Source organism: Microtus ochrogaster, chromosome 7 (genome assembly GCF_000317375.1).
Source record: "Microtus ochrogaster isolate Prairie Vole_2 chromosome 7, MicOch1.0, whole genome shotgun sequence".
In the NCBI taxonomy this organism is placed as follows: domain Eukaryota; kingdom Metazoa; phylum Chordata; class Mammalia; order Rodentia; family Cricetidae; genus Microtus; species Microtus ochrogaster.
In genome coordinates this window covers 34,776,728-34,789,046 of record NC_022014.1, presented here as the reverse complement: position 1 = coordinate 34,789,046, position 12,319 = coordinate 34,776,728, and the positions used below count along the sequence as shown (strand labels likewise).

Sequence of the window (12,319 nt, the reverse complement as noted above, 5' to 3'; positions counted from 1 at the left end):
GCCCCAGGCTGTTGGTGTTTTGAAGTGTTGTTCACATTATTTAGTGAAGACCTCGGCACTACACCCAGGAAGAACAATGATCTTGGGGCCAGGGCAAAACACACAGAGACCACAGGAACACTGCTGAGCAGGGCGGAGACTAGCTCCATCGTTTCCAACGCAGGCAAACACCCTGCTCGGTAAACACCACAAGACTCGCCTTTGAAAGCAGACCTAGGCTGTTCGTGGAAAGCAGAACCTGCAATTAGCCTGCTCTGGGCAACAACAGCCAGGGGAGGCCTGCTAAAGAAGCCAATGGCAAGACCTGACTTGAAACTCTAGTTCACAAGCCTGCCTCCCACTCCTCAGTGGGCCACTTTCTAACCCCGCCTTTGTTTTACTACCCATCTTCACCTTCGTTATTGTTCACTCTGTAGCAAACCTCTTGGAGGGGGCCACATTGTATCTAAACAGCTATCCCAAGAGCCCAAGAGGCAGGCTTGCATATGGGATTTGATTCAAATAGTAAGAGGGGGCTACCTGTTCCTAGGGTAAAGATGGAGGGAGGCCAGAGTTGGAGGAAGGGAGGCAAAAGCAGAGACAGAGAACATGATCAGGAGGTCAAAGAACTGCAAGAAAACTCAGAGGCTTGCTCCATCAACATACTCCAAATTAGCATCCAGACAAACACATCACAAGATGATGGTTGACATGAATGAAAACAGGATACATACAGGAATTCTGGCTCAAAAGGAGATGCTAGGTCAAGCAAAATTAAACATACATATTTTGTATGTTATATGTATGATCAGAGAAAGAGAGACAGAGACAGAGACAGAGACAGAGAGAGAGAGAGAGAGAGAGAGAGAGAGAGAGAGAGAGAGAGAATTAGTAATACCAATAACTTTAGCCAGATAGTTCACTAAACAGCACCGCGGCCACTCTCTGTGGTAGAGCTGGAAGCATAGTTATCTCCCACACTGTGTCTTTGGTTCAGCCACACTGTTGGGTCCTGCCCTGGTTGTGTGAGGGGGGTGCTGGCATCAGAGACATGTGACTTTCTCAGGTATAAAGGTATCTGTGGCAAAGAACTGACTTTAAGAGTTACCAACAGGTGGAGAAAAAAAAATCTATTAGGGAACTAAACATTTCGAGACAGAAATTTCTCACTGGAATTGACTCAGGGCACCTGGCTGAGTAAGGCCTGTCCCAGGACGACTGCAGAGGTTCAAATACAAATGAAGCGAAATGGGCAAGAAGAAACAGTAAACCCCATTCCCAATGTTTGCGAGAAACAAGGCTGCGGAAATTTCACAATGAAAAGTGCATCGTAGACATGGAACTGGGCGTGCAGCTCCCTCCAATGCCAGAGTCATGGGGAGGGATGAACAAGCTGTGTTCCGTGCCCAGTACGGATGAGAGGGGCTAACCAGCTGCACCCTTTGCCAAAGTCGCACACACTAAGTCTGGACTGCTGTACGCGGTTCCCATCCTCAACACTGACAGCATCTTCACAGGCTACCGAACTGCTAAGGAAAGCCAGGGTGGTGGCAAGGCCCTTATCTGACCAAGGCTCATCCACTGTAAGAAATGCGCCCCTTGGTGGAGAACGGGTCTCGGAAGAATGATGTATCGAGGTGAGGGTACCCGGGAGATCTCTGTGCTTCACACTTTTCTCTTTTGTGAGCCTAAAACTGCTCCAGAAAATGAAGCCTAATCTTTTGAAGGCAACTGCCCAATAAATATGCCCTTGTTAGAGCAGTAGGGGGGAAAGTAAATACAGTTTATAAGAGTGCATTCATTACTCACTGAGCCTGGTGGCATACACCTCTAATCCAACCTACTCAGTAGCCAGAAGGACCCCAAGATAAAGGTCATCCTGGGTGAGCTGACTGGGATCTGCCTTGGATTTAAGCTTTGCTCCACTCCCTGCGGTACACACCCACCCACCCACTTGGGGCTTCTGCGGAGCTAATGGGTGGAAACAGGATGTTTCTTCTTTGTGTATCTGTGTTAACTGGCGGCGCTGGCACATGCTAAATGCCTGGAGCCTTAGGAACAATCATCTGGGAGGCCCCCAGGGACTCCTAAGGGATGGACTGAACAAGGACCAGCTTCCAGAAGGCGGGGAGGGGTCTGGAGGGACTGGTGTCTGATTGTGTCAGTCTCCCAGCCTTCCTCTCTTCCACAGAGTCTGCTCTTTAGGGCAAGAATGGGCTAAATCTTGGATTTTGTTTTTTTCAGTGCCACTTGCAGCAATAAGAAAGCAACTGCTCTCTTCTCCTCACGCCAGAACCAAGTTAGTTTCCACCGAACGCTTGCAGGCTGGGGTCCTGAAGGCGGCCCTGCCGGGCTGGCCAGTCTAATGCTGCAGCAAGGCTAACAAGAGGCTAGAACTGGGCAGAGAATCGCTCAGAGAAAGCCCATGGGCGGGCCTCCGTGCAAGCCCGACGCCATTGGTCTCTGGGCAGTCCCTTCCGACCAATGTGCGCGGCCTGAGGCAGCTCCGCCCGGCTCAGCCCCACAGGTGAGGTCCTGCCAGAAGCGCACGCGCACGCGTGGCAGAGGCTGGCCGGCGTGGGTCCCATTGCACACTAATGTCACCAGGCCTGGAGAGAGGACGGCGGCTCCTCCCTCACATCAGGAGAGGGCGTGGAAAAAGGCTTCTCGGCTCTTCCCAGTGCAGTTTACCCTCTTCACTGACTACCCCCAATCTCCAGAATCCCAGCGTGTGTGTGTGTGTGTGTGTGTGTGTGTGTGTGTGTGTGTGTGTGTGTGTGTGTGTGTTGCGTGTGCTGCAAGGCTGTGTGAGGCAATTTTTGGATCTGGACGTCCCACTAAGTCGCGGATGATGGATGGACACACCAGGAATGGTCATGGTCAGGGTCTCATCTAAGGAGGTTCGAAGCAGTCTTGCTGGGGCTGGAAGTGACAGAGACCTGATTATTAACAGGGTGCTGACTACTGTTCACATCTACCCTGAATACAAAGAAAATGTCTCGTTCTAACAACCAACGTACTTCGTGTCCTTTTATATATTGAGAAATGTGAACTCTTTACTAAAGGTCGTTAACAGCATCTATTTCCCTGGCTACACACTCAACTTTTACATGTAGTTTTTAACTGACACCATTTGTATGAAGTCATGAGGCCGAATGTGATGTCTCAATTCCTGGATACACGAGGGTCATTAGCATATCCATCACCTTAATTTCTTCGTGGTGGGGATGTACAAGTTTCTTCCATTCTGTTACATAATGCGTTATTGTTAGTTGGATCCTCCCTGCTGTGCTACAGAACTTCATAACTTTGCGGGGCAAACACGGAGTAGTACAACTTCATTGTGCACGCTTCTCACGTGTCACGGTGAACTCAGTTCTTTGAGTGAGTCAGGAACTTATGCTATTTTTTAAAAAAATATTTATCAAATGACAGCAAAGTTTGTGACGGGCACACGTAAAAGAATTTTAAGCAGATATACTAGAGAGCCCCTCCTGTGCTCCAGAACGGTATTGTAGGGCTTCTTGAGCACCAGGGACATTGTAACACTTAGCCTCCTGGCTATATGGAATTCCTATCAAATTACTAAGAATAATTATTGCTCCTCAAAGGTAACCTCGCCCATCTCTGGACAAGGATAAGAACCAGTCTACAGGCAGAAGCAGCAATTTTATTTGAGGTAGGATATTCTGGGAGCAAGGAATTAGACAGCCCTAACAAGGTAACAATTTAGATTATAAAGAAGTCTTCTGATCTATTAGTGTTCAGTGATACTGGTGTCCCATTTCTTCTTTCTTGTCACTTGAAGAAGGCAGGATATGCGCTCATGGCCCTCAACACCGTACCACACCCTGGGAGGAGGGGTCAAGTGTCTCCCACTGCCCTGCCCTGAATTCCTCTTGTTCTCTGGGATAACCCAGTGACAGGAGCTGCAGAACCCTCTGGAAATACCCTTCACAGCCCTAGAAGCTGTCTGTCTTCATGCATGTGGGCATTTTGTGCTTCTGTCAGTCAGTTTAACTTCTGTGTTCACAGAGTGAGAACAAGCAGCACCCAGAGGGGTCTTGGTTCCAGGCTTCGGATCTGATTCTGTGTAAACACATCACTCCTGATTTCAGAGAGCTGCCCGTTGTTTTTGTTTTGCTTGAAAAAAAAAGTTTATTCCTAGCAAACTTTCAATTGGAAATAAGTCTAGGGATTCAAAAAGTCACTTTGTAGGAGAAAACCTTATGTCTCATAGTATGGTTTAAACTGAAAAGATTAAACTGAAGCAAGCATATTTAGAATGAGAATTTGAGACATACTGATTTTTCAAAACATAAAAAAATCCCGGCAATTCAGGAGCTGTGTAAAATCACCCTGCCATGGCAAACAGAATACTGCTGACAGGAAAAACACATTTTGTAATTATTAGTGTACATTAAGTCACCACTTATTAAATAAGTAGATTCTTTTAAAAATGCAAAAATCAAACGTGATCAGCATTTAATTCCTATTTACCGTAGTAGCCTATCTCTTAAGAATATTTCCTAAGATATGGACTGCTAATTAATTTTCCTAGACCTGCTGGAAGGTCATTTGGAAGATAATAAGTGTAATTCAATTCATACATTTCGGCATTTTATTTATCTAAAACTAATAGGCCTCTATTAAATATTGACAATTTTATTAACTCAGCATCTGGGAAAAACACTTATGATTAGGTTAATTTATGTTATATTTTCCCCCCAACTTGTAAAAGATTAATCAACCATTTTATGGTGTAATTTAGGAACCTAATTAAAAACAGAGCCCAACACATGCTACACAGTCCTGCTGGTAAATCTTGACAGCGTTCTTACATAATGGTTTGTAGATCAAATTGTTGCATCTCGATGGAGATGTCTGACTTCCTCCCAGCAGCCTAGAAGTGGGTCCCATACTTGCCTTAAACTCAGGTCCAAGGAAGAGCAATTATTTAGAAACAGATCATCCTCAATGAGATCTTAGTCTCTAGTGAAGTCAGAAACAGGGCTGGCTGGCTACCAAGTTTTTCTAAACAGACTAGGCACATGGAGGCAGGAGATCAGCTAAAAATATAAAGGAAATTACTATTTTTCAGCTGGATTTTAGAACCCCTAGGAAAACTGCAGAGTTCCAGCTACATCTGCCTTTTGATTAATAAGTGCAAAGTCATTCTTGTGTCTTTCTTGTCTTTCTCTATCTTTTCCAGTGAAGAAATTAATTCCAAGGGGCTTGAGAATGTCACTTAACCTGGGCCTCGCAGCCTGAAAGGGGCAAATGGCATTGAATAAACCACTTCCTCCGGGAGACACAGGCTGTTTTCTCAGCCACTATCCTTGAGAGATATTTTTGTCATTTTAATGACTCCTTTGCTTCTAGCTGTGTGGTACAGAGAAATAAAAGTGCCAGAACGGTGTGATTGTCCACATCTAGTTAGAAACCAGTGTAGGATAGTTCCAAACCATCCTGACATTACAAAGGCTTTAAGATAAATGACAGCGTGGGCACTCTACATGGGGGGGGGGGATTGGAGGTGGGCAGGAAACCCACAAACTCTATTAGAGCAGAAATCACTTTGAATAATTACACATGAGTGACGCCATGTTCTGGTCACTAAAGTCCGGAAGCCTGGCACAGAATGACCTCTTGTTGGAATAAGACCTCTGCCACTTCTAGCTGGGAGTCTCTGAGCAAGTTGATTAGCCTCTTTGCCAGTGTCTCCTCACCATCCAAGTAGTCACTTCATGGATGGCAATGAGGATTAAACTAGCTAACTTGATCATTTGAAACAGTGCCTGGTTCAAACATTTAGTACAGTTTAACTACAACACTGGTAAACCACACATACACACACGCACGCACGCACACACACACACACACACACACGCACACGCACACGCACGCACACACGCACACACACACATGCACGGGCAAGGGTGGGGGTGGGGGATGGTCATTGAAGTGCCGCCTAACGAAATGGAAAGGAAAGCCATTCTGTGACAGGAGTTCCCACCACCGGTAAACTATGTGGAGCAAATGACAAGCCAACAAGGACTAAGTTAATTCCTAAACTTGGGCTATCAAATTCACGGAAATATACAAAAACTTAAACTGGATCAAGAAGAAATGCTTTTTAAAAACTGCAGCATTAATACTTCTCCAGTTTAAATCCGGGTACCAAGCTAGTTGGAGGTTTGCTTCACCTGGGGGGGGGGAGGGTTAAGTTCCTGCTCCCCTAGCCCCAAATCTCTCCTTCATGGCACTCACAGACAGCTCCATGAGCCCCTTAGACATCACCATCGGGCACTCTCTAAGCTTGGAGGCCGATTAGAGAACTAGAAAGTCTGCTCAGAGCTCTACAAACTGGGACTCAGGCAGCCAGAGGCTGGGACTAGCTCGCATTAGCTTTGTGCTGCTATTTGTAAACTCCGGTGCTGTAAAGAAGCATTATGTCTGGGTGGTGGCACAGAGTCAGCTCCAAGCTGCCACCTCTGCAGGCTCTGGCCTTCCAGGAGTCTGGGTCACCCATTGGCTGATGGTTTCTTGGTAGGGAGCTAGAAGGACTGCAAATTCCCTGGCATCCAGGAAAACCCACCAGGCCCTGGTTAGGCCCCTGGCGGGGCTTTGTATTAACCCATTAAACTCATTAACAACTTGCTCAGACACCGCCACGATCTCATTCTACAACCCATTGCTTGCTGACCCCAGAACTCACCATTCCACACCCCCTCCCATTTTGTCACAAATGCCTTTAAAAAGGCCAGTCCTCGCTCACACTCTGGCTTTGAGGACTGGTTTTAACCATTATTCTGCCTTGCAACTCTCTGGTTAATCATTATTTATGCTGTTCTCCAGCGGGCAGGCCTCTCTCCGGACCGAGCAGAAGGGACCCTGCAGGCCTGATTTGGCCCTGTGAGCCTGGTCGACTCCAGCCGGGCTAGGTGCAGCGCTCTGGGTCAGGGTTTCTGGCGCTTGTTGAAATTAAAGTTTCAGGGTTGCTTTCAAATTATTTGTGAAGTCCTTACAATGGCCCAGTCACCCAGAACAGTCTAAAGTGATTTACAAGTTTTAAGTACACAGAAAGCATTTTACATATTTTTTTTTTCTTTAAGAAAATATCCAGTAACTCTGCTGGCACGCCGATCCCTGGTGAGACAGCCCAGGAAGGTCTCAGTCAGGACACTTGTACCGTGGCAGTTAGATCCACCAGGTCACCGCCGCGGGGCCTGTGCCTCTCGGTGGCGTCAGAAGGTAGAGGACCCTGGTTCACCGCGGCCTGGTTGGGCCCGGTCTCCGAGGCTGCTGGCGCTACAGCTTCGGGTCGCCGGTCCCCGCCACGCTCTTGGGCTGCGCTCTCCGCCCTTCGAGCGAGCGCAGCCAGGGCCTCCAGCTCAGCAAGGGCGGTGGCAGGTGGAGGCAGCCACCTCCGCCTCCGCGCGAATCTTCCAGTGGGGATTTCCACCGCCTGCTCCAGGTGCCTCTAATACGCTCAAGTGCGCAGTGACTCGCCTTCCAGTTCCTCCCGACCCGGCCTCATGTGGGTCTGACCAAAAAGCCTGTGTTGCCTTGGGCTCGGCTCCACCACAAATGGTTCTAATCATTAGCCTGCCACCCTGTCCTCTGAACATTATCCCAGGAGCGGGGTGTGTATGGGGAGGATGTGGGATAGAGGTAATATCAACATATCGATAGAAATAGCCTATGGTTAGTGAGGCTAACCCCATGGTAAACTGCACCTGGCTACACCAAAGTATTGGCGCTTACGGGTCCACCCAGAATCCGCGTTATTCCCAGGGCTCCGATAAGCGCACCCATGCCCGCCGGTGGGACGTGAACCCGGGCGTTGCATCTGAGTCCCCCATTCCTAACCCGCAGTGTCCTGGGAACCGCGAAAAGGGCGGTGGTCACAGATGGCTTAAATCTCGAGACTTGGGCAACCCCTCACAATTAAAGGGAAAAAAAGCATAAAGGACAAAGGGGAGGGGGCGGGCTAGGCTGGGAAAGGAGCTGCTTTAATCCTCTGGGGTCAGGCCCTTTTATTCGCCACGCCGTCCGGGTCCTGGAAAGTATGGTCGAAGCAGAGAGCGAGGTTCGGTTCGTGTCTCTCCTTATTTTCGAAAGTCGTGACCCTCTTTGAAAGTAATTGGGTCTGGAAAAAAAACTCGAGGGAGAGGAGAGGACTCGGTGGTGACCTAAGGGACTGGGGACCCGACCGGGTTTCCGGAAACTGGGGTGTGACCCCTCCAGCAGCTCACACCAGCCCAACAACCCGGGATGCAGTGGGCAGAGGTCGCGATTGTGACCCCGGAGTCTGGGTCCCTTTGGAACTGGACACACATCCGGAAGTCACGACCTCGAAGCAACCCCCATTTCTCAATCAATGGTCCAGAGATATTCTTTGAGCCCGGACGTGTCCCAAGGTCCGCGGAAACTAGCGTCCTGGCCGGGGCTCTCTCAGCACAGAGGCCAGGGACACGGCAACGCGCCGGCAGCTCCCCGAGCGCCCAGAAGCTTTCGAAGTGGCTGCGGGCTGCAGTGCGCGCCTTTGCCCGACAGGGACCAGCACAGCTCCACGCCCGGCGCACAGCAGCCAGCAAATCGGCGCAGCAACCCCGCCACCCTCCCAAACACAGGGGGCTCTCCAGCCAAGCAGGTCAGACCCCCTTTGGGTTCCGGTAACAAGGAGAATTGTAACAAAAAGTTAACAGACTCAAGGCAGCCTTGGCGCCGAGCCTTAGCTTGTCCCCCTTTTCCCATCTGGGCAGCAGAAGCGACTCTAGCTGTTGGTGTGTGGAGGAGGCTGCGACCCAGAGACGCACAACACTCCCACAGCACTCCTCCCCGCGTCCCAGGCTGCGAAAACTACAAAATCCTAGCCACACCGAGTTATCCGATTGGGATATCGCCACCGCTGGAAAGTAGCTGGTTCCTCTGTCACTTCCCCAGTAGCTGCCGGGTATCTTTGCAGCCAGGTCGCCTGAATGATTCCAGAACGCAGCGGACCACGGAGCCACCCGCGCCCCGCTACAAGTTTTTGTAGGTTGCTGTCACAGCCTAGCCGCGCGCACCCAGATTCTCTGCCAGCATCCACCCACAATATGTGGTCGCTTTTTGGTCCCTGCCCTCCCTCGGTTGCCCGAAGTTGTACCCCTGCTACCTCCCCACCTGACGAGCAACGGCTCCGGGGGGTGGAGGTGGGGGCTCAAGGCCCGGATCGCGGCCGGCACAGCCGGCCGCTGGAGAGGAAACTCACCGGTACCAGGCGAGGCCCTTATGGTAGCTGCGGTCGAAGAAGTGAGGCTCGGCACCCACAGCGCGCACGTCGGGGTGCACGCGCAGGAACTCCAGCAGCGCCCTCGTGCCGCCCTTCTTCACGCCGATGATGATGGCCTGCGGCAGCTGCTTGCTCCCAGAGCCGCTGAAGAAGCTGGAGATGGGGCTGGGGGAGTCCGGTGCCTCCGGACTCTGCTCCTCTTGACTCCCGGCGACTACTGTCTTATCCTTGCCTGCAGCCAGCGACGCCCGAAAAGGCATCTTAGGGAATGTCTCATTCGGAGCTGTGACCAGTGCTGGCTGAGCGTGAGCAGCGCGGGATCCCGAGCCCAGAAGCAGCAGGCCGGGCGCGGCGGTGCAAGAGCCGGCGCACGAGTATAGGAACATGTAGAGCCAGAGGCAGAGCATGGCGAAGAGCAGCGCGAGCTTCCTCCTCACCGGCGGCGGGGGCTGCGGCGGTTGCGGCAGGAACCGGCCCGGGACATCGAGGCAGGACCGGCCGCCGCTCAGGCGCTGCCCCATGCGCGGCCGGCTGGCGCGGCCAGGGGCATGGCTCAGCACATGGCGCGAGTCCTGCCGGAGCAGAGAACACCAAGAGGGTCCCCTGCCGCTCTGCGCCCGAAGGATTCGGTTTATTGCCCTCGTGTGCGCGCTGCTGCCGAGGCTGAGGCTCTTTCCCGGGTGGCGGCGGCAGCTGCAGCGGCGACGGCTCTTGACATGTTGCCCACCAGAAGCCGGGACTGGAACGCAAAGTCAGGGCGGCGAGAATTGCGGGCAGATGCGCTGCGGAGGACGCTGTATCCTGCACCCCGGATACTCTGGACGGGGCGCACAGCAGCTCGCCGGGGCTGCCTCCTCGCAGCCAGGAGATTGAGAGCAGCCCCGGCGCTTGCCCGCAGAGGCTGCGGAGAACTGCGCAGGAAGAGAGCCCGGCACTGAGGTGGAGTGGGCGGTCCCGGCCTTCAGAGTGACGGGCCGCGCTACCTACCAGGAACCGCGAGCTGCATGCAAATGTCAGAGCTTCACCCAAGTCGAAACAGCCAATCGTCTCTCGGAACGTGGGGGTGTGGAAAGGGCTCGGAAAGGGGGGGTAGAGCAGTCTGGGGTTATTATTGGCTTCAGAACTCAAGGGGCAGGCTCGGGGAGGCGGGGCCACTAGCTGGTGACAGGAGCAGATGGTGAGGATGCTGGAGTGACCTGGCTCTGGAAGAGGTCCCACTCAGAGTGGAGCTCTCCTGTACACGCGCGCTTTTCCGCACTCGATCCTGGAGCCAGTCTTGGCTGTAGTCGCCTTGTGCAGTCCCCATCCAAGAGTTTCGCCATCCCATCCGGTTCCAGAGTGTAAGAGCTGCAGGGCGGAGATGGGGAATAAGAGGGAACCCCAACCTGTATCTAGCCCTACCGCGTACCCAATTCTACACTCTAGGATCGGGGAAACAGACTCTGATTTAGGAAGTTTAATCAGGGGAAATCGGCGGAAGTCACTGACAGCCTTTCCCCGTTGTGTCTTAACATTTGTTGAGGGCGATCTCCTTGCCCTTGCCTGGGACAGACGGAAACTTTACCTTGCGCTTTCCCAACTGTCTTGAAAGGGCTGTGGAGATGGGTAGAGGGGAGGGAGATAATTTGATTAATTTAAGACCCTAGCTGAAAATTAAAGTCGCATGTAGGAGGTTTTATATGGGTATCTGTTCTTTGGCAACATTAATTTGACAATACGCTAACTTCTTGAATAAACAATAAAGCCTGCATCTGCCTGCCCCTGCTTAGGAGAAACAATGACTTTCTGACCTATGACATTGATTCTTAGGCGTTTTTCTCCAGCATTTTTTTAAAAGACGAATGTCGAAATAAGGCACATCCACGAGTAGTGAGTAGCACCTATTTAATAATGAAAATCCATTCCGAAGTCCTTCCTAGTTTCGCACATTTGTCTAGGGGAGAGGCCGGCAAGAGGGTCTTCGCAGAAACTGTTGGCGCTTGTGCAGGAAGCGCGGGCGCTGGTGATTCGCGGGGCTAAATTCCTGCGCGGACATTCAGAGTTAGGAAGGTCGGGATGTTGGAGTTTACCCGGGTGGCTTGGGGCCTTTCATTGCCTGGAACCCATCCTCCGCAAGGCCGACAAGACTCTGGTGCCAGGCTGCGTGCGATTCCGGGGCAGAATACTCGTTCCTTTCGACCCCCGTGCGGGCCACGGAGGCCCAGGAGGTGACTCACTGTGTGGCCACCGGCAAGCTGCTCTTCCCGGTGGGCACAGGCTGGCGAAGCGGACCAGATCTTATCCTCCCCCACCCCGACTCCAGCTATCTGGGACCAACGTACAGGTAACCAGAGAGCATACTTTCCCTTCCGGAATAAATGTCTCCAAGCGCCCGGAGCTCTTGCTGCTCCCCCGACGCAGTACGGGTTCCGGCCGCTGGAATCAAGCTGAGAAAGTGAGTTTGAGTTACGCACCTCGGATTTGAAAGTGCATCCTAGCCATCGCGATGACCGAAGAGTGCAAGATAACAGAGCGGTCACCACCGACCCTACGTGCCTCTGCTATGCTCTTTAGACATCTCTGTGTATCTAGCTCGAGCCCAAGCCAATGTCCCACAAAACTGTCGAAAGGGAAATCATTTGGTTGGAGGACACTTTTCTTTCTTCTCGTTTATTATAGCAGTTAGAATTCCCAGGGTTGTGTCGTCCCCATCCCACCCCACCCCACCTCCCGCCGCCACTATCGCTAAGACGTTTGGTCTTCGAAGTGATTTAATCGCCCTCCCTTTTAATCGGTCAATTTCATTTTATTTTAAACTTCTAATGCAGGGAGCAAATGCATTTCTGGGCATTAGCCCGACTTTTTGTTCTGAGACCGAGATGGAAACATCATCGGTGTCTCCGAAGGACGCGTTTTCAAGTTCTCGTTATTTAGATGGGAAGGAAGTTACTGATTTGTGAGTGGTAAATTGTAGTTCCCACGTGGCTCCCTTCAGGCCTGACTGAGTGGGAATAAAAATGATCCCTGTCCTGTGGGTTAGCAAAGTGAGCAAGTGAGCGATTACAAATCGAGGCCACCGGATAT

The 12,319-nt window shown here is 51.5% G+C and overlaps 1 protein-coding gene across 1 annotated transcript in view; it reads right to left on the bottom strand.

Moving 5' to 3' along the window:
• The window catches only part of Hs3st3b1 (heparan sulfate-glucosamine 3-sulfotransferase 3B1), a 37,091-nt gene extending 26,946 nt beyond the window's left edge, over positions 1-10,145 (bottom strand). The window contains exon 1 of the mRNA XM_005349870.2: positions 9,236-10,145. Coding sequence (XP_005349927.1) covers positions 9,236-9,777 — 542 coding nt within the window. The 5' untranslated portion in view covers positions 9,778-10,145. The remainder of the gene's footprint in view (positions 1-9,235) is intronic.
• Positions 10,146-12,319: the final 2,174 nt, after the last annotated feature.